General features: G+C 41.0%; 1 protein-coding gene across 1 annotated transcript in view; it reads right to left on the bottom strand.

The window, feature by feature from the left end:
• The window catches only part of GRM7 (glutamate metabotropic receptor 7), a 244,462-nt gene that overhangs the window by 84,499 nt on the left and 136,443 nt on the right, over positions 1–23,520 (bottom strand). Inside the window, 4 exon segments of the mRNA XM_072420457.1 lie at positions 723–1,655; positions 16,045–16,184; positions 18,462–18,662; positions 20,159–20,299. Coding sequence (XP_072276558.1) covers positions 723–1,655; positions 16,045–16,184; positions 18,462–18,662; positions 20,159–20,299 — 1,415 coding nt within the window.

Below are 23,520 nucleotides of genomic sequence, written 5' to 3'. Positions count from 1 at the left end.
TGTCTTTATGGACGATGTATTTTTAGTGCCATTTTTTGAGTTTCGAACCAGTGTACTGTGTAGGATAAAAGTATGTGGACACCTGACCATCACAGCTATCACAATAGGGCCAAAAGTATTCAAAGCCACAGCCATTCAAATTTTTGCATTCTTGTGTTTTCGGTAAAGTGCATTGTTAATGCTACAGCAAACAAACAACAGACAATTGTGTTCTTTTAACCTGGTGGTCAGAGTCTGGGGAAGGCCCGTTGCTCCTGCAGCATGATTTTGACTCTGAGTAAATCTCCATAAAGACACGGCAGGGCCGTTCTTTTGTGGAAGAACTCCAACGTCACCCCGAAAATGAATTTCAAATCTGACTGCAAACCAGGTCCTCTCACCCAACATCAGCACCTGACCTTACAAATGCTCTTTTGGTCACACCCTAAAATCTCTTGGAAAAGCCTTCCTAGAGAAAGGGAGGCTGGTATAGTCCTAAAGGAAGTAAGGCAGCTCAATATTATTGATCTTGGAATAGAGTGTCATGTGTGTGATGGTCATGTGTTTGCAATCCCTCAGCCATATCTTTTACATGTACAACCACAGGCACAACCAAAGGCACATGGTTGGAAGTGTACAATGGACACTAAGCTCTACATTTCCACCAAAGAAAAGATCATTAAAACCATGTAATTTGATTAACATGATATGCTATATATGATAAATAAAAGGGGTTTACTTACTTTTTCTGCAGATTGTGATGTTCCAAAAAAGATTGGAATGAAGGCCAACCAAACTATACAGGTTGTGTACATAGTAAAGCCAATTGGCTTTGCTTCCTTGAAATTCTCTGGGACACCCCTGGTCTTGATGGCATACACAGTACATGTTACCATAAGCAGGATGCTGTATCCCAGGGAACAGATAATTTGTAGATCTGTAATGTCACATTTCAGAACACCACGGCGCTGTTCTGGATCTGGCGTTTCCGGGCCATAGTCAATGATGATGTTGGGAGGATTGACTCCAAACCAAATAAAAACTCCCAAAAGTTGTACCGATATTAAGCTAGAGGTGATGGCCAGCTGTGAGGTTGGGCTGATGAGTCGTGGGGCCGTCACGGACTTCTTACCCTGCTCAAAGATGCGGTAGATCCGGTTGGTTTTGGTTAAAAGGGCGGCGTAACTAATACACATTCCTAATCCTAAGAAAATACGCCGGAAAGAGCAGACGGCCAAGTCTGGTTTTGCTATCATAAGGAAAGTAATGATGTAGCAGAGAAAGATCCCTGTGAGCAGGACATAGCTGAGTTCCCTACCAGATGCCCGTACTATAGGGGTGTCATTGTATCGTATGAAGGTGGCCATAACAAAGATGGTTGCAATTATTCCAAGCATAGCCACAAAAACTGGAATCACAGCCCAGGGAGAGTGCCACTCAAGCTTGATAATGGGGATAGGATCACAACCTGTGCGGTTTTTGTTGGGGCGCATGCTGAAGTCACAACGGAAACAGGTGACCTCATCCAGTAGGTACTTGTAGCCATCGCATGGGTCACACTGCCATCAGCAGGGCATGCCTTTTGCTATCTTCTTCCTCTCTCCCATTTTACAAGGCAAACTGCAGACAGAAGGGGGAATTTCATGAAATCCCTTTGACCACTGCATGTCTTCAATCTGAAAAGAAATGAGAGATTGGTGACAGAGAGCATGGAAATTTATATCATAGTGGGACAGCACAAAGGTGTGCAAATAGAATGTGTCTACATTTATTTTCTACCAACCCAATGGTATACACCACCATTACCATTCTAGCAAGATTATTTTGGCAAGCCAGTGTCAAGCATCTCCTCATATTAACCACACTAGGCTAGGATGGGACGTTAAAGAGCAACTCAATATAACTTTACTTGGGTCTCTTTATAAAGAAGTGAATCTGATATCCAAAAATCTTCCAGGTAAATGTGTTTCAATGGCAGTAAGTGATTCTCCACCAGGATTTGTTTCAGTGAATATCAGGTTCATTGCTTTATAAAGAGACCCCTATAAGTAATATAAAAGCCAAAAACATTTTATATTTAGGGTTATGCATATCTTATTTGTGATATAAGTGATTGCTGTATAAGGTATAGGTAGAAGTCATTTTGCCACCAATTTCTTCTTCAAATTAGCCTCCAATTTTTTCATGCAATTATGCCAAAACATTACATGTCTTTGTTTTCTTACAAAGCCATGTAATTGCCATGATACAGACAATATAATGATCAATTTGCACCCAGAAAATACATTTTTAATTTTTTTTTACTTTTCTCATATATTTGTATGAAAGTCTCTGTTCTCAATATCAATTTCATGTCTAAAGCATTTCTTTTGAATAGTTGAAGGAGCTTATCGTTGGAAGCCAGTTAAAACTCTTCACCACAATGCCAAACTTTGGTAAGCTAATATTTTTTTTCTTATTTAGTTTAAGAGATAAACAGAGATGAATATATATCTTATTCCTCATTTTCCCAGCAGCGACACTCTCCTCTGCTGCAGTCTTAGTGTAGGTAGCCTTCAATGTACTGATGTACTGTACAGTGCCACTGTATTTTATATGACTTTTGATTGTATAATAAGCACAATGGTTCCAGTTTCTTTTTTTCATTTTGCTTTCCTGTATTTTTTTCTCCAGCCTATTACATTTTTTTTATTTTGTCTTTCTGCTAAAACTTCCTTCGCCAACCTTGTGCATGTTCCCCCACCCTCCTTCTCCATAATCTCCAGTTCCCTGCTTGTCTGTTGCACCATGTTGCTTGGCTAAGACTGTCTGCCTGGTTGGGTTTCAGAGCTTTACAAACTGTGTGAACTTCAAGCAAAGTGACAGCCCACAGATAACTCATTTACCCCGAACATCCTGTCTCCAGAGATAGCAGCTGCACAGGGCCATAATTATGGAGACTTTCACTTCCCCTCGTTACAGTATACGCAGATAGCTTTATAACCAGCAGCGGCACAAAGATTTGCAACTCTTCTCTCACCTCTGGCTGTAAAATAGCTAATGAAATGCAAGCTGGCCGATAAGCTGCATGGAAAAGAGAGATTAGGGAATGGATTCTCTCTCGGAAGCATCACACAAAAATCCATGTTGTCAGGAATATAATTGGTGCCCAACTGCAACCTTCAGCCGGGAAGGAAACACCGGTGATAAAGAAGTTTCATGCCAACGCACAGGCACAGAAAAGACCTATAGACCCTTAAGTCTGTCTGTCCAACCATTTCAAAGGGCATCAGGCATGGCTGAAATGCACAATGCAGCTCATCAAGGTGAACTGAGTGACACAATGACACGCCGACAGAACGTAAAGCTTGAGGCATTTGAAAGGGAATAGAGACAGGTGCATATTGTTCAAAGCACACAGTCTCTGGTTTTCAATTTATTTCAGCTCCGACGCCTGCCAAAAGTAGGAGTGATGCCAACAAGTGCGCATTCAATGTAGACAAGAAAACAAAAACTGTAGATAACTATGTTGGAGCATAATGGCAGGGATCATGAAATAGGAAGGGAGGTATTCCAAGACTGACTGGCAGCTGGGCAAAGAAATTCAATCTGAGTTACTAAATCAAGACAAAGAGAACTGAAAAAAGCGACCTTTCTCCTTCACCCCAATGTGAATGTCTGTCCCTACCAACCAGCAAATTTGTAAATGAACCCAATCTCTTCCATAGAGGTTTTCAGGTAGGTCTGGTGATATCACAGGGCCTTCCATCTATTACTTGCTGGAATTGGCTATCAAACGGACCCTTTGATAGCGAATTCCAGCAAGACGCTTCCCTGCACACCTCTCACCTCCCTCATCCACAGACTTTGCATTTCATAAATTTAAAGACCAGGAAACATCTATATTACATTCTACCCCAAGGCACCATCTACAACTTAACCCATATCAGCAGTAACATTTATCCTTATCTGTGTCATACCTATCTGTGACAACATCTCCACCTTACTTGGACAATATATTACGCTTGTTATATACCCTTGAAGAAGCCCCCGTGGCGAAATGTGTCGGGCAACAAGATTTTTTTCCATGTACACCACCTCATGATTCTACAATGGGGAATGGTGCTTTGTGATGTAACACACTATTGTACTGATGTATGACACCAGACTGGTAAACTGCTTTTTGAAACAATACACAACCTAAAACAAGAGCCTGAAGCCCCTCTCTTTTCTCCTTCTAACCTGTTTCTCATACATACACAAAAAGGAGCGGCTCACATATATTCCAATCATCTTTTAAGGAAAATGGAAAGGAATCTGCCCCCATACCGCTGAATCTCAAACACATTTTGTGGTTGAAATAATTTAGGGCATGACGGGGGTGTTAAAAACTTTATGTTAAAAGTATTTCTCCTCCCCATCTCAGAAAGTTCTGAGGTCATTCCTTATTGGAAATTTCCTGTATCCTGTTATAACTATTTGGGATGTGGTACCATATAATAGGCCTATGATACTTTTCTCATCTAGGATATTCCCTATGTTTGTCATCTTACATCTCAGTGTTCTCCCCTTGTCCTCTATTGTCTACAAGAATTTTGAAGTCTTTGGATGAATTCAACTCTTTCCACCCGGCTGGTCAGAGCATTCTTCCTGCATTTGTATTCAGTGGTTGGAACTGTTGCAAGGTTTTTCTTCACAGGTCCATTTGTCTGGGTTCATGGTCGTCTGTCTTGATGGGGAGGATAGAAGCCAAAAGTCCCTTAACTTCCCACTATTTAGCTGGTGTGAGAAAGTCATTAGTCTCTCAGCTCATTAAAGGTTATGAGTGAAGGATACAGGAACAATGGAGTGGTCTCACATTACATCTGATACTTATTCATTACAAAACCTCCATTCTGCGAACACTGACCAAAGGCTGACAGTCCTCTTAACTATGGATGGCTGCAAGAAGGTCAGATGCAAATGATGCCGAGTCTGTCCATCAGTAACTGCCACCGTCCAAGGAGACAAGGCGATAAGGTCAACACAAAGAGAGAAGGACAAAGCCTATCTATCTCCCGCACACATTGCCTCGTGTAGACTGATAAGCGATGTCACGGCTCTCAGCGGCTTGTTCTAGTTAAAACATCATGAGAACCTTTTCCATTGAGATCAAAGGAATCATCTGTGGTTTAACAACGAGAATTAATCTCAGCACTGTAATGTACATATTTTACATATATCTGCTTTTTTTTATTAGCTCAGTTGGTTCAAGATTCATTTACTTGCAAATACCTGGGCAGTGGAATGACACAAGATTATTCACTGAGCACCCTGGGCCTTTCACCACTTACATAAAACTGCATGATGTGCATTTTAGGGTGGCCGCAGCAATCCTTCTGTTAAATTAGATGTTAATCCTAAACTAAATGACATTTTTTTTGCTTAAGTTCTTTGAATCAAATATTTGCTATATTGCAAAATAAAAATTTGCCTTTCATTCTTTGTTTCATCAGCGCTGCTGAGCTTCTCTTCTCCATTTTCTGTCTAGTTGCACTGTAGCAATGGCTCCATGGTTGATCTATTCGCTGTCACCATGCAAAGGAGTCTATATCTGTTGACATCTGAAGACTATTGACACAGTTAAAAGAAGAGGGGGTCCTTAATGGCACCACATGGCCAACTGTTAATACAGTCAAGCCCTTCCTAGGTCTCACAAAAATGTAATGTTGGTGCTTTTTATGTCATGAAACCTAACTACAAACACCTAACTACAACCCATTGTGGAAATATTATGCCATAGACAGCCTATCACTCAAATGCCCTCCAATTTCAGCCTTCCTCCCAGCCAAGGGTCCAAATGTTCCAACCATGCGACCTTGCTGTTATTGCAGCTCAGAGAAGCTCAATTGCTTTGTCTACCCATCCGGCCTTCAACATCTCAACTGGAAATCCACCCCCTACCTTAATTTGCAGGCTCAATTTGACTTTTTCTGGTCCAGAACTTACCACCCCCAGTCCCTTTACTTTATCTCCCTGTCTCTGAATTTCAGGAAGAGTGGTGATATTTTGGCAACTTTTGGTTTATAGGCACTGTAAAAAGGTGCAAATTATGCCTGTTCTATATAAATGAATATATTAAACCATTTAAACATATTAACAAACCACTTCCTCATTGAAGAAAAACATAAATCTGGACATGCTTGGCCAGTAAGAGTATATAATTCAGCGTGTGTTCACCTGCTTTTGTATGCCTGGCTTCAAGCTGCGGCAAACCTGATGGGAACATTATAGGTCCCATCACACCTTCAAAAGGTATTTTAAAGCCGCATTCCAGCTCATGATGTAAGTTAATATGCTTTTGGACTTCTAATTACCTGCACAGTTTTTCCTAACATATAGCACTATAACATGCATTGGGATGCACTGCAAGGTAGGTACTTTGGCATTGTATTTCCCTAGTTTGTTGAGATGCCAATCCAAATTAACCATAATGCAAAAATGACCCTGTACACCCCATAACCCAGTCAGATCCCTACTTTTTATAATAATCCTGAATGTGATAGTTTACAATGTTTAGTAAATTTGTGTTTCAATAAACAAGCTTCTAATTGCTCTTATTTTAAACACCAATTGCATCCACAATCTTAAACTAAGCGTTCCTGCATGGAGGCTTCCAGTCCTTGGAGAAGGGAGCGCACTGGTTAATACGTCCGCCGTCTCTGCATGCACCTCAGGTTTTTGTTCCTGTCTTCCAGCAGACAGCAATATATCACAGCCAGCTTTGTAGAGAATGGCCCGGGTGATTTATACCATGTATAATTATCAATATGGCTTTACAAACATGTGCATTAAGCCCATCTAACACCCCATAAATCCTGATCCGCAATCCTCGAGTAAACAAGGCAAGTCTTTTCTTCCAGGACTCCCTGTGCCAGGCAGCGGGCATCATTTCCCTGAGATGCCTGGTGAGGAGATAATGGGAACGCTGCATGAAGTAGCTGAGGAAATCTCGCCATTATCATGTCACAGGCAGCCCAAAAACAATCATTATGTTATTATGGTATTTGTATTGTCTGGCAGCACTGTCCAGTTACTTTTTGTTGTGCGCAGCAGCCTGGACTGTGAATGGTAGAAGAAAAAATAGATGGATGAATGGACTTTGGCTTGGTAACAGTGGAATTAAAAAGCTGAAAACAGGTTTATGTTACCGTACTCCAAATATTACAGACACAAATTAATGCAGCCATGTTTTCTCAGTGGAGACTACAAATGGCCATTATAACACACAATACACAGGTAATGTCCACTGTTGTCACCATTAGCAAACCCTTCCTGAGACATCTCAAACCTTATGTCATTATTTACTTTGCTAATAATTATAATGTGCTTAAAATTGAAATGCCTTTTTAAAAAAAATAAAACGCGTATGGTGATTTGAAATTAGGAACAAATAAAACCATAAATTGTAGACCAACGTTGATATGTGACATCACAGAGACAAAATAAAGATATTACGTTTACCTTTCTAGGAACTAGTTGCCTGACTTCTTCTCGGCAGCTTGCAGCATCCTTGTTTCCCTTTAGCTGTGTTTGATCTCTCAGCATCCCCTGCTCTGAGACGATGCAGCTGAAGGGGATTGGGAGCTATGCTGCAGCTGATGAGTAGAGTAGTTCCTGAACTGCCATTGGCTTCTGGGTCCCTATATCCTTTCTGCTCTGAGTTACCAGTACCTGTTGTAGCATAAGGCTGGGTTGACTTGCTGCTGGTGTATATTTTGCTTGATTCACTGTTACCGACTTTTCCTTTTCCTGACCTTCGGATTGTGTACTGCCTGGACCGACCTTCTGGCTGTGACCCCGACTCTGCTTTGTGTTTCCCCTTGAATACCCCATTTGGTAGACCGAATACCTGTGTATTACTATTTGCTTAGTATTCTGGATTTGCCTTAGTAAGAACCTTGTGCTGCTTTATCTGTGGGCTCCTGGTCCTCTACCAGCCCTTCCCCAGATGCTGTTCCTTGTGCACAAACGTCCTGGGGGCAAACTGCTGGGGCAGTACAACTAGTCAACCGAGGCTGAGCGGAGGCTTTCTATAGGTGAAGAGTGCAGAGCTATATTGTGAGACTGGCATCTGGCGACTACTGGTGCTGGACCAGGGCCTTACAAATAAGTAGCCAATCATACTTCAGAAAAGACTTTACCAATAAAATCTATTTAAATAAAATGTTTGGAGTTCAGGTACATGGACTACTTTTCTTTTTGCTCCAGTTTTGTAGGAGATTTTGGAGATTTGCATTGGCTTTCAAGCACATTGGTCTACAATTTAAAGTTTTATTTCTTCCCCAGTTTAAGGCCACCAAACCATCAGAACTATGTTGACAATACATCAAGTCAGTTGAGTCATTTTGAAGGAATTTTGATCCAAATTTCCATGCTTATTTTGATCACTTGGCTAGAAAACCACCATGGAAGACAGAAAGCTGAGAGCTTCAAAATTGCAAAATGTACAATCATCTTTAAATATACAGTTCACATTTAAATCAGCATATGAATAGGCTTTATTATCTCTTTTTATGTCTTCATTTCATTTATTAGTGATTTTGGTGTTTTACCTGAAGTTGTTTTCAAAAAAAAAAAACAGAGCTTACAAAAAAATAAAACACACCACTAAATGCAACCAATTTGTTCTATCTAGCCTGCCTGCTGTTATAAGAGACCTCAAATTTACATTCCAAGGGTGCCAGCCAGGATAAATCAAAGCAGCATATTTAGCTTTTCAATTGCAGAAGAAACATATTTGTGAAAATAAAAAATTATTTACAGGTGTAAACGCCCCTTATTGATCAGTTGAATATTCCTTATGGGCAGTAAATCTTGGCGTCGCTCTGATTTGTGGCTTGGAAGATGAAACCTCGCACTTGAGGCTGTGATAAGCTCATTCAATATTAAATTACTTATGAAGAGAAGTGGGGCCAGTGGCAGATTTATACCAGGGCCAATTAATTGGAAATCATTACAGCGAGAAGAGCGGCTCCATAGCCAAAGCCGGTGCTAATTCTCTGAATGTTGGTGGCAGTGGGGGAGAATTTGCTATGAAATTATAAAGACATGGGTGGCTGGTACCTTAGGCAAGGTAATGTGATAATTCCAACATAAAAGCACCCAGGTCTTCTGTTTTTTATGCTATGTTGTTATGCAGCCATTTTTGGCTAAAAGACTGGATAGTGTTAACTTAATGCTGCTTATTGGTGCTCCTTGACCTTTCCATTGACTATGCCACCTGCAAGGCGCAACTAAATCCTGGCCGACCCACCTGTCCCAGTCCTTTGAAATGGGGACCAGTATCTTGCTTCACTTCTTCCTCTCCTGGAGGATTTTTGTCCATTTTGATTGGGTTGGTTTCCTGATGGTGACTACGGTGGACCATGTCTATGTAATGTGTGTTGAAACGGCCACTTGGTTTCCAGGGAAAGCTCACATGACAATCAAGGCACACAATTGGGGGACAGTTACAGAACATTGTTACCCTATAACAGGAATTTTCCGAACAAGGATCCTCAAGACCATGATCACTTTAATCCAAAATCATGTTTATTTGTTATGTTTAGTTTTGGACAAAGTAGGAAATAGTTAGGCATTTGTCGGTTTATTTTTTTCCTGCCTGGGCCAACAGGGACCCAAACAGCAATAAAAATGTGGCATTCTTTTTCTTCTCTGCTTCATTTAAAGCTAAAAAAAAGGTTTGGCAATACATATTTTTTAACCCAACTTCTTAAAATAAACACAGAGCTCAAATATGTAAACCCCTAATGCTAGCTGTATCCCTAACCCTAAAATTGAGCTCCTGCTCCTGACACTACCCATAATCTTACCTTTACTACCAGGTTAACCATGACAGATCCCTGTGATCAGGGACAACAGTACTTGGTCAAAGCTCTCAGTCCCAGGCTCACTGATTTATGGCAGCCATTGCTAACATTTACCTAAAGTTTTAAGATTTGGAACTAGAATCCTGCAGCCAGCATGCAGTATGAAACCTAAAAATACCTAATCTCCTTTGTTTATTTGTACCAGGTCTATGCCTTTCTTTAAGGAAACCAACGTTGAGCTCATTGTGACTTTAAATGCCGCCTTGAGGATTTTTGCACTCAGACAGGCCAGTAATGGATGTTGTGTGGAGTGAGATAATGAAACCAAATCATACAAAGGTTTTATTCCCATTACAAGGCTCATCAGACGCAGTAAGAAGGTCCCTTGTTACTCTCCCCCCCTACCACAAAGCAAGGGCAAGGTCTCCTCCTTCGGCGCAGAGCCGTGTAGAAAGTCTCCGTCTTTGTTAGCAGGAAGCAGTGCAGTCAGGAAAGTGGCTGGAACGTCATTATCACAGCGCTGGGGACTGTGTGTCAGGATTAATCAGGGGCCCTGTGATAAAAGAGGCAGGACTTGGAAGCAGAGCTGCAATCATATGCAGCAGAGAGGCCTATGGCCTGATCGGGAGAGATTGGCTCTCACTGGATTAGCTTTGTGCGGTCTTCACAAGCCCGCAGATAAAGGATTAGCTGGAGACAATAAAAGATGTTTATTAACCACTTGCATTTTGTTTCTATTAGGCAAAGAAATATATAAAAAGGGTTTGTATAAGGATAAGGGCAACACAAACAGCAGATACAGCAACTAAAGTTGGGAAACTTCAGAAATAGTTGTAGGCCTTCACAAATGATCCTTGTTTTTTAGTGTAAAGCAGCCATATAGCAAGGGAGCTCTAAAGAGGTGAGAGGCCTTCTTTGCAGGTCCAGGGAAAGCTTTCCAGTTCCTTGGCAATTGGTCTTGAAAGGAAGAAGATCAATAGGAGGGACTGAAGGCTGGTTAAAGGGGCAATAAAACATGAAGACTGCATTGTAGAGTATGCATTGGACCTGGTTAGGTTGGTACAAGGTGCCCAGGTTTGGAGACACAGCCATATTAAGCAACCATGTGATTAGATGGCACAAGTTGGTTACAAGCTGCTCCCTGGAAGGTCCAGTCTGCTAGAGGCCTTCATGTGGATGATGGCAGCCAACCAGTTGAGCATCCAAGCCCTTGTCTTTTGTCAAGAAAGCCTATCTAAAGCAAGAGCAAGCTGGGAGACCTCTTCATGACTACTCTCTAAACCAGTGTTGCTCAACCTTTTTAACCTAAACAACACTTCAGATCTTCAGGGAATCCCTGCTATATTTACTATATCTGCAGCTCATGGTATATTAGAGTGGGGTCAGAATTCCTCCCATTGCTGCCCATTGGGAAAAATGTACCCTTACAGATAGCCAAAAAGATAATTGGTATCAGGTAATCTGGCCAGAGATGTCCAAACCATTGGCTGGCCAATGGGAAGAATGTTACCCTTGCAGATAGCCAAAAAGGTCATTGGTGTCACTTAAACTGACCAATTGCTCATTGTTCAAGGAACCCCTAGCCACCTCTGGAGGGACCCTGGATGAAGACACCGCTCTAGACACTCACTACCATACACTGAGCTTCCTCTTACTGGCTCTGCATTAGATGGTGTGAATGAATGCAGTAGTAGAAGATTTCATCAGCTGGCTCTAATCCCTGAAGACCTCACTAACATAAGTCTGGAGGGGTGCTGATGTGCCTATAGGATTGTTATGTAAACAGGAACTCCATGTAAGGGAGCTTGTACCAAATGGTATGAACAATTAGCATTGGGGCCCATAAATATGTAGCTAGAGGACCCTCAGCATGGGTGCAGGGCTAAATTCTGCATCGGTCTGTTGGGATGCCATTGCCATTCTATGATGTCTCTTTGGGATCCCATGACCTCCTGATACAGTACAATGCCCATTAGATGGTGTCCTCCCTACACATTATATATTATCTGATTCATGAAGTGCAACATTTACAAGCAAAATCATTTTTAAAAATAGTAATTGTTTCCTTTTGCAAAGCATTAAAGCAGCAAGCGAATCAGAAACACAGCAAATAAGCCAAGAGAGATAAAAAAAAAGAATGAAGCGGTTGGATGATTAAGAGAACCTCTCCAATCCCCCTCACCCCCACTTTCATCACGTTCTGCTTTCAGGGATAAAGATGCCATTTGGATTCTTTCAGCCGCAGATCCATCACCTAACGGGAAACGCAGCAGAAACAACTAACATACAAGGTTAGCTGCTTTGATCAGCGGAAAACTGAAAGATACAGTATCAACCTAAAAGAGTCTGATGACACAATAGAGGACAAAATCTCATTATGGAAACATGTTCTGAAAGGACAACAATCTCTGCAGAGGCAATTATGAAAGGTCCCTAAATTAGCTCAGTCCCTATCACAGGCAGCTGATTGGCTGGTGGGGTGACCGATGGCTTAACACAGCAATACATAGTTATGTATAGAGAAGGAAATCAGATGGTGAATCCCTTAACTGTAGAAACTGTAGAGGAGGTTCAGTGAATGTCCAATTATTTGTGTGCTGTTTTTAAACTAGATGTGGACCTTAACTCACCATTATTTATCATTTTTTGTGTCATGTATTGGTGCAGTTGATCTTCATCTGCAGATCAATGCTATGGGCTGGCTTCCTGATAGTGACAATGGTGGACCATGCACGTGCAATGAGTGTCAGCACAGCCTCTTGTAGTCCTCACCAGGGGAGTAGGATAATGCAGGAGGACATTTGGAAGACAAGAATGAAAAATATTGTGTGTTGTCACAAATACCTGAACAAGGGCTTTCTGCTGCAGCCCTAAAGACTGAATCGGAAACCCAGAGCCTCCCGAGATAGCTATGTCACATATGCCAGGAGGTTTTGGGCTGCTGATTCGGTGTATGCTAGATATCAGGCAATGCACAGATCCTTATTAAAAAAAAAGAAAGTGATCACCAATTTTCTTTTTAAATTTTTAGGAGGAAACATCAGCCAACCCCACACCTGTGCAGTGTGAGATTGGGTGACATAAACAGAAACAAGAAGAAGCCGGGCATAGATGGCTTTGCCCATTGGCTCCTCTGCACCAGAACAAAGTAACAATACAGGACGACACTGGACCGAATTGAATCCGGATGTGGAGGGATCAAGGGCTTTGAGGGTGTACAGGTTATTGTCATTTTTTTAATGATGGTTCTGCTTGTGTAAGGTAGCATTGGACCCTTTTCAGTGGTGATTGGGTCGTTTGCAGCTCAGTGAGGAGGATCCCTTCATACAACTGAAGATTGTGGAATTGGTTGAGGAAAGTCCTGGAAATTCCATTCAGTTGAAGAACAAGAATCCCAATATTATAGCTCCCAACTGTCCCTCATCTGGTGGAACTGCCTTTCTTTGGTTACAAATACCACTGTCCCGCCTCCTTCTCCATTTGTTCCTCTTATTTGATGTTTTACTGCACCAAATTTTGAGTCCGTTCTTTAAAATACCTAAAAGACTTTGAAAGTCTTTAAAAACGCACTGTAATGATGAAAAGATCATGTTTATATTCATTTTTTTTGCATATTAGTCATTCTTGGTTCACATAAATGGGAACAAGGTGTGGTGGGGGGTAGAAATTATGTTAACATACGTTGTGCTAAAAGGCCCTTTATTCCCATCTTAAAACGTTAGGTATATAAATAGGTATGCTTTGTAAGTGTATGACATAAAACATATCCAACTAGTTTCGGGGATCAGGCTCTCCCTTCTTCAGGGCTTTGGTAATATTAGATCTAATATAATATTGGTCTACAATAACAGATTTAACATACCCCAAACCTTAAAAAATGGAGAGCCACAAATTCATTGGATATATTGGGTATATCATTCAAAAATAAAGTGATCACTGTATTCCAATGGGCTGGTGTTTCTAAGGCTTCCTATTTACTTAGGGCGCTCCTAACCCACCAGGCTTCTGGACAAAGCAGAGATAACATCAGTGCAATATGATACTGATAACATCCCCACCAGGGTACTGTATCTAGTTGAAGGTCTGTGAAAACAATCTTAAACATCTTTTGTTGGACATTATCTACATTTAATATTAAATTACAACCTCCACATGTATCTTAACTCCTCCTGAAAAAGCAGCATTACTGCTAGCTGTGAAACACATTGAGGAACTAAAACACAGTCCCATTATTTGGTCCCCCATGTATATATAGCATCCATTGGTTATGTGTTCCTCTTAAAACTTTAAATGTGATGTCTAAATGCAGTCCTGGCCACCAGTGCCATGCTAGGGCCATACCTGGGTGACATAACAAACCCATAAGGGCATGTTTTATTGATAAAAGGCTGAGCTTTATTAATGAAAAAATGCTGCTGCTGTATATTGCGATATATCAAAAATTAAAGCAATAAATAAAATAACTGAACATAGATTATTCACTGATATATCAACATCAGACTTGAACATTTTCAAATTCAAATATCCATAATATTTTGGGACTAGTAATTTAGCAGACATCCATTCTCATCTCTGCTCCTTACCCACCCTGAGCTCTGAAGGGGGTCCTTTCCATCTTTAGCGGAGTCTATGAATTAACACAATTTCCCGGCTACCCTTTGGTATAAGGTAACTGTTTTAGCGCACATTTGGGACCCGTCCGCCGGCCTGTGATTCCTGGTAGCCTTATTGTTCTAAATAGTCCAATCTCTCTCCCTGCATCCTGGGTGATTGTGACTGCGAAGAGGAGCCCGAGGAAGGGTACTTATACCTTTGCTGTGTTGTCTCTTAAATTACCAGTTATTACCTCACCGCCGCTGATTGAGGATCATTCATAATCCTTTTCTCTGTGACTTCTAATGTTATTTCTGAGCAACTGTGGTGAAATATAAGACTTGGATGCAGGGGCTAGGAGCTGGGAAAATTCAATTGCGCTCCCTTAGTGCGTAGCCTGCCTGGAAGATTTGTCAAAGTGCGCCTAATAAAAGCATTGATGACAGAGGGAACAAATATGAGCTTCTTGTGGAACGCACCTAGGGGCACTTTGCTGTATGCCATATTCATACAAGACTCTATGACCTTCCCTTCAGGCACATGTGTCCCAAGGAAGAGCAAGATCACAGCAAGCGGCATGGAGAAGATTACAGCAACAGCACAAACATTGACTTTAAAAACTGATGCAGAGTAATCAGTGGTGAATAATCAGAATTTTCATTTTCTTTTAAATTTCACTGGGTACCCCCTTTGTGCTCTGATGCAGCAGATGATCAATCAATATAGAGAATATATGTATAGTAAAACCCTGGTTACTGAATCAGCACCCTCACATTACTATACAATCCCATTCTTTGATTTCTAAAGATAGGGTGTCACTGCCCTGCCTCCTCCCACCTTTGGCTTTTCCTATAGACTTTCATCAGCTATAGGGTGTTGTAGCCCAATAAACTGTTATGAATAATTACTCCGACTCTTTTAATATCTGTTTAATGAATTTTAAACCAACAAGATCACCATTTATTTATGTAATCCTATTTGCCTTTTTTGGGTAAAGCTTCACAGATAACCCAAAATACAATAAAGGATTAGAGAAGATTACGCCAGAGAAGATAAAATTTGTGAAAAGTATTGTATTTTCTGTTGTATTTGAATTAGAGTATATCTAAACCCAACAAAACAAATGTTATGTTGGCTTAACAAAGTAAAAAAAAAATCATATGTGTTCAATGTTAATGATACAATGTTAATGATACATTCTTTCCCTCTGTTCTGCTTGTGTTGAATTTGTCCCCATAAATCTCTTCAAAATTTTGCATGAAGCTGCATATATTTAATGTCTGTGGCAACAATTCATGCTCTGTGTCTCCATTTGTAGCCACCCCATTGTGCTGTAGAGAGCTGAGACTACAAATGTGACCCCACCCTTTCATAACACACAATGCAGGGAATCATGGGACATGAAGTTTTCTTATAGGCAGAAAGATGACATTACAGCCACTCTGCTCCTTCTAGTTTTCAGACAAAGAAGGTGAAAACTACCAATATTTCAGCACAAAGGGTTATGGTTCAGTAACCCACAGCATTCACCATTTATTCAGTTCTTATTCCGGGGCAGGTGGAACAACTGATTGGTTGCTGTGAGTTTCCGCACTTTGCTCTGAACGATTTTATTGGATGACGTGTACTTGCCATGACTTACATTGAGCTGGAGTTCATCTGTCCACTGTCCGATCAGCCGATAGCCTTGAAGGCTCTGGTTCCCCATATGGTATTGGAAAATGTCGTATCGACCCAGAGCATCCCCATTCTTATTAAACATAACCGGAGTGCCGGCACTACCTGCAGAAGAAACATTGAAGAGCATTAAAGGGATATCTGAGCTCTCACAGCATCTGGTTTATTATTTAAAAGTAAACTTCTACAATGAATAAATTAAAAAATATACCAGCAGGGAAGTGGGGCTACGCCCACACATTTAGGATGAACGGTACATAAAAAGAACTCTAACATTCTTCCATTGGGCATTGTGCCTGGGTTGTTGGTGAGCCCTAAGCGTTCATGATAATTAAGAAGAACCAAAAGTGGTGCTCAGTGAATAAAAAGACACATTGGGCCCCCTAAGGCTGGAGAGGATACACTTTCATCAGTGAAGCTGGGTGATTCAGCATACGTGTAATGAATCTGGTCCAGGATTGAAAACATTTGCTAACAAATAGCAAATTACTTTTACTTACAGGAAATTCATTCCAGGTTTGCTAGATCACCCAGTTTCACTGCTGTTAGTGTATTCTCCCCAGCCTTTAATTAGCTTTAATAAATCAGGCCCATTGCATATATTACTGTGGAGCGAGTGAGGTATGGTGATGCTTATATTCTACATTGCAGTTTGGCATTAAAGAGGAAATAAATTTAAAAGGTACCTACTCCTAGCAAACAGCCCAAGATTCCTATGGCTCTTCATCAATGAGGTGGAAACCAAAGTAGGGAGGTATTTCAATTTCAATACTTTAGGGAGGTGACAACCTTTAAATAAAATATAATTAAAAAGAAATATAAGGGTATTCTGTGGATTTTAGAAGCTAAGTCGTACCCTGAAAATTAACTTTTTGTCTTGAAATGCTGCTGAAGTATAACAGATCTCATCATGGTAGGTGCATAGGGACTCATAGGGCCATGGTCTCATAGGTGTATATCTGCAATCTCTGCCCCGGCTGCTAGTCTCAGATTTGGTGGTGTCAGCACTGTACAGATCTCCTTGCTGGAGGTTCTAAAATGTGGAAGCAAAAATTCTGCCATTAAACAACCACAGTGCTGAATGGGCCACTAATGGGGAAAGACCAACTGCAAGGAGACCACAGACTACTGGTAATTTTTGCCTGGATTTTTTTTTTTTTGCACATCTTTTAGAGTTCATTTCCTCCTTAAAAGCAAGCTGATGGTGGCCAAGTCCTTTTAATCTATAAAAGCTGATCTTAGGTATCAGTAGCGCAGTAACAAAACCCCTCCACCTTAAACTCAGCATCAGTATTCCCATTAGCGGCAAAGGAACTTCTACTGTGCCATTATTACCTCTAATGAAAACTACTCAGAGCATCTGAATACCAAATTATTGCAACAAATAGCATGTTATCAGAGGGAATATTATCAGCAAAATCTTCCATGAGCCCAAGAATACAAAAAAACCATCTCTGTTCTCAAAGAATCTGGATTTTATTATTGAGAATTAGCGGTAATAGAAGAAAGTCCAAGAGCTGCTCCTTTTAAAAAAAAAAAAAGAAAGAAAAAAAAATCTTAAATTTGCCGCTAAATTGCCAAATAATTAGTGCTGCTTGTTTCCCAATGACACAGGGCATTAGCAGGACACAAAACCTTTTTCTCGTGTTTTAGCCAGAATAGCTCCGCCCGTCTTGTGCTTCACAATGGCTTCCAAATTACCAAAATGAGCTCAATTATGAATGGCAGGAAATGGAGAGAATTATTAATGAAATCTCTGAGTGGTTTTAAAAGAAGCAATAATAGGTCTGCTGTGATCCCCGCGTGGCGGGGAGGCGAGAGGGCCGCGAGAGGAACGCTATTGATGAAAAAGGTGGGTGTGAGCCGAGCTGCACGAATGGTGGAGGTCTAATGTATGGTACATTAAACTATAAACAGTCGAGCTTTGCATGGCAGCCGCGAATGGAAGAAAACTGAATTATTATTTAACCTTTGGCTTTTTGAATGGGGAAAAAAGTATTGTTTTTGTACACAAGATTCATCAACACTGATGGAGCCAAGGCAAAGTCGCTAGCTCGCAGTATGTAAGGAATTTATCCATGTAAAATAAAGTTAACTGTCCAGAACTGTTCTGAACCACGCAGAAAATACAGAAAAGACAATGATGTGGGATGTGTGCAAAGTCATAGACAAGCCAAGGTCAGGGGAGGTGACAAACAGAAAGCAAAGTCAAAGTCAGGCTGAGGTCAGAATCCCAGAAATCAGACAGCTGGGCAGAATACTTGGTGGATACATTGAGGATCCAGCAACATCTGCCAGAACAGAGGAAACTTAAATAGCCCTCCGAATATTTTGCCCAGCCCATCATGTACATGTATGCACATTTGGCAAAGTATCTCTTACCATTAAAGTTGACATTTCGGATGTACTTCAGAAGCTTCTTCCCCACTGGGGGGTCCACAGCTGGGCAAAGTCCAGAAGAGCTAGGGCAGAGATCCTTTATCATATTGTGCAGTGCATGAGCCATGGCGTACACAGCGTCTACTACAAACTGGACCCGTCCATCCTGTTCATATGGAGAATCTTGACCGATACGTTCCTGACCTACAAATGGTGCATAAAGGTAGCAGTCATCAGTAAACAATGCAATACCCATAAACAATGGAAAACATTAGGCATTATCTGCAGACAGGTACACAACACAGAATGACTGTCAAAAGGCTACAATCCTGCCTGAAACCGTCTTTCTGTCATTCACAATACCAGCATTATCCAAATTGCATTAGGAGCGTGCTAGTTTACTTTATTGCCTGGGGTGATCCTTTAATAAATCACTTGTAACAGTCTATCCCCCTCGTTTCTCCCCTCTCCACTTTTGCAGGGTCTCAGCTGGCTGTATGCCAGAATAAACTGACTGAAATGTCCTTCACAAATAGACAGACCATAAAAATCTCACTAATGCTTTTTTTTTCCTTTACAAATTATTCATCTCCATCTGTAAGGTGCTTTTGCTGCACCAGAAACCAGCATGAATGGTTTGATGTGGTTGTTGAGTTCCTTGGTGCGCAAACGGCACATCTGTCTGTCCATCAGAGGAAGATGGAGATGGACAATTATTCATACATTTATGTAGGGAAGAGGAGTCGGAGAGAAGCACAGATGTTACCTGATCAATATAGAAAAGGTAAATTCTATACGTTGAATACAGAAATAATTCTGGAAAAAGAAGAAAGTAGAGGAGGGGGGGGCAACTACCAGCAATAAACACAACAGCTGGTTAACCGTCAGGGGAGACCGATGGTGCTCATCAACTAATGTTCTCGATAAATGGTCTATATAAACAAATGGTCCTCATCAACTAATGCTTTACATAAACTTATGGTCTCCATAAACAAATGTTCCCTATAAAATAAAGGTCTTCAAAAACTGCTGGATTCCATAAACTAATAATCCCCTTAAAGCCAAAGTTTTTTTTTTATTGGTTCCTCGTTTGCTGCACCTTTGACAAATCAGAGATTTGGAAACTCCTAAAACTTTGATACAAAATGTTGCAGCATTGATACGGTTACAGCCAGTATGCTGTTATCAAGGGTGGACATTGGGTTCCCTGACTATGGAGAACAATTGGATGAAGTGATTGTAGATTGGAAACCCACACTGGATGTTTTTAAAATGGATCAAAAATAAGAAATGTTTGTTTATTTTGATCCAACAAACCTGGATCTGGTAAAGAATTGAAAACATTAGCCATCAAATAATAAATGATTAATAAGAAATCCAATCCAGGTTTTCCCAGGATTACCCATGATGGTCTCTCTTTTCCAGTTTTGGTGAGCTTTAATAATTCAATCTCAATGGATTGCTACATTTCATATCTAGTAGTCACATTTGTGTCATTCCTTATTGAACCCCCAGCCTGCTTGGAGCTGGTGAGTTCCCATCTTTTGGACATGACCCCCCTTTTTCAAAAGCAAAAATAAAAAAAGTAAAGTAAAAGGACAAAAGGTCTTTTATTCACCCAATCTGTAAATACATTTGCAGAAACCTAGCTCTTTTTCAATCATCTCCAAGGACATTGGACAATGGTGGAAATATTTTACCTGTACACTTGCGGTCGGTGTCCTCTTTCTTTGAGCCGGTGATGGTAAGCTTGCAGTTAAAGTTCTCTTCCCAATATTCAGCAAACCACACATTCCTGCGGTTATTCTCCAGGGTCCTCGATGTGAAATATGCATCAAAACCTGAAATAAGTGAGGACAAAATGTGACCTGTCAGTAGACCATATTTAGACGTTTTTTATATTAGCCCAACAATTATAATTCCTAGTTTTGGAGAGAGAGTAGATGGATTAGCACCTCTTTAAGTTTTTTTTTAACCAATTATGAACTTTTATGTTTGAAACCACTGGGATCCAACGAAGGAAAGGGGTGAGCCAGGGACAATTAGGCATGGGAAGGTCAAAATAATGATGGAGATCCTCCAGCCGGGAAATGAAATGGGTCCTGTTGGACTTGGTGCAGCTTTCAATGTACATTGTGAGAAGCTTACAGTGTGCAGTACAGAAAAAGAACCTTGGACAATTAGGCAAGAGAAGGAAAGTCCAGAATGCTGGATGTCTACCAGCCAGGAAATGGGGCAGGTTCTTTAGGACTTGATTTGAGAGTCAGAATAAGAAATATCAGTGCAGGAACCTGGGACAATTGTGCAAAAGTTAGGGAAAGGCTGGGGGGCACATTTAATAAAGAGGAAGCTGGGGGATAGAGTTAGAGATACATGAGTAAGACATAATTTTACCAAAATGCCTGGGCCCCCTCTCCTCTGGCAACAGTGCACCTCCACTGATAGACCTCTACCTACAGATCTAGGGTCCAATGGTAATTTTTGACAAGCCCTTACCATTTTTGAACAACCTCAAGATCAGGAGCTGCTCTCCTACTATTCTACTCACATTAAGAGCTCTCCTTCAAATATGTACCTCTGCTTTAAAACAGAGACCCCCCCCCATCACAATATAGTCCCCCCTTCAGATCATAGTGTACCCCCTTAAATCTCCTCAACTTCCATAAAAGCTCCCCACTTCTTTTACATTTATAAGTTCATATTTTTCCAGCTTTATAATATGAACCCCTCTTTACATCCAAGTCCTCAATTTTCCATCACAGTCCCCCCACCATAGCATCCCAGTCCCACCTTTACATCACAAAGCCCATACTAAATCTAGGTTCCCCTTTTTACGTCTGACCCCCCCCCCCCCCCCCCCCCCTACACTTTAGAATCCCACATTCACATCAGGAGCCCACCAGGTATTCCAGACCCTCAGAATTTCACCCACAATTATGTGACAGAATATAAAGGATGAGCCCTTATATACCCTTTGGGGTTGGGGGAACTAGACCCCTGCAACCCCCATTCCTACAACATTGGCTTTTGTACAAATCCTTCCTGCAAAGCACTGAAATGTCACTTCCAACCTTTTAGGTTTTTTTTTCCTTTTGAATTCTTAATTGCACAAGAACCTCGTTACCAGTTGTCAGTCAAGATTAATTAGAGGCTTTTCAGTTGCTATTTAAATAATTTACATGCTGCTTTGTTTGTCGATCATATCACTATTACATTTTTTTCTATTTCAGAATGAATCTTTTCCAGAATAAATCACAGAAGCTTCCTAATTAACCTATCGATTAGTTTTGGGGGGGGAGGGGGGGCAGCAATGGAACTTCCTCCCCCATGATTCTCGGCTGGACAAAGGGGTCCTGAAATACCCGCAGGTGCATTATGGGAGAGGAAGTGAAGCAGTGCTTGGAGGACTAAATGGAAATGAAAGATCTATGTTTAATGAACATCTTAGAAAATGTTAGAATTGTAAAAATCCAACTTTATCCAATAAAAAGCAGCCACAGCCCAAGTAGAAAAGACTGTCCACTGCCAGCATGCTGCAGGGAAAGGATCCTTGCTCCCTGTTTTGCACCTCTGTAGAAGTGGTACTTTTGCAGAGGTGCAGCTCATCCCCTGCCAAATCAGAGCTTTTCATTGATCCCTGTGGGTGTTGTGCTGTAGCATTTGTTGTGTATAGTGCATACATTGTTGTAGCAGGTATTGAATATAGTGCATGCATTGTTGTAACGTTTGTTGTGTATAGTTGTGTATTGCTGTTAGCAGGTCCAGCGTTATGTGCAGATGATAGCAGGTATTGTGTTGTGTGTGGTGGTATGCACTGTTGTTTTAGGTTCTGTACTGTGGGGTCTGCATGTATTGCATCACATTTTGTGTAGCCCATGTATTGTTGTAGCAGGTGTGGTGCATGTATTGTTTTAACATTGTGCTGGGTGTAATGCATTTATTGTTGTAGCAGGTGCTGTGTTGTGTGTTCTGCGTTTATTGTTGTATTACATTTTATGTAGTGGATGCAGTGTTGTATTCCATGTTGTGCATATGTTGTTGTATACAGTGTTGTGTTTTTTGTTCTGCCTGTATAGCTGTATCACATTCTGTGTAGAGCATGCATTGTTGTATTCAGTATTGCATTTTGTGGTGCATGCATTGTTGTATCACATGTTGCGTTGTGTGTTGTGCACATATTGTTGTATCATGTTGTGTTTGCAGGTATTGTTTTATCCAGTGTTGTGTGTTTTGCATAGATTGTTTTATCACATATTGCATTGTGTGTTGTGCATATATTGTTGTGTTGTGAATGTATTGCTGTGTCAGGTGTTGTGCATGTATTTTTGTGTCAGGTGTTGTGTTGTGCATGTATTTTTGTGTCAGGTGTTGTGTTGTGCATGTATTTGTTCATCAATGGGGCAGTGATTTGTCGGTATCGCAGTGATGTGTTTAGATAGCAGAACACTCTCTATAGGGGAGAGCTCTTAACACGCTAGTGTCATCCTCAGGTTGTCCCCCCGTGGTGTCACCATTCTCTCCTGTCCCCGGGGGAGATGATTCTTGGCTGATAAATATTTCAAGCAGGTGAATTTATCTGCAGCGTGAAGTGTGGCAGGAGGGAGCTAAGTACTCTGAGCCTCTTCGCGACAACCCCAAGTGCCTTGTGTAGAGCCAACCATCTGTGCTGCAGAGAGCGGTGAAAGATTGTGGGACTGATTCACTAAAAGAATATAAAGCTTTTCACTCCCCGTACAAGGACAATTCGCTTGGCTAAGTGAATAAGATGAAGCTTCGCTGACTTCAACAATCCAATCAGGTGCAAGCAAACATCCTGATTTCTTAGCATGTGAATAAGTATTTTCTGGAAAGTGATTTTCACCACAATGGATGCTTCAATGGGAATAATTCACATTGCTAAGTGAACATCCTAAATTCCTTTATTAAATCCCCCACTATGTCACTCTCTAGACCAGTGGGCAAGAAGAATATAGCACATGGGGTAGTCAATATAATACATGAGAATGTCAAGGCATGGGAGGGTCAGTATATATAACATGGGATGGTCTGGATAATGCAAGGG

Source organism: Pyxicephalus adspersus, chromosome 8, assembly GCF_032062135.1.
Source record: "Pyxicephalus adspersus chromosome 8, UCB_Pads_2.0, whole genome shotgun sequence".
Lineage (NCBI taxonomy): Eukaryota > Metazoa > Chordata > Amphibia > Anura > Pyxicephalidae > Pyxicephalus > Pyxicephalus adspersus.
This window is presented reverse-complemented; position numbering and strand designations above follow the sequence as displayed.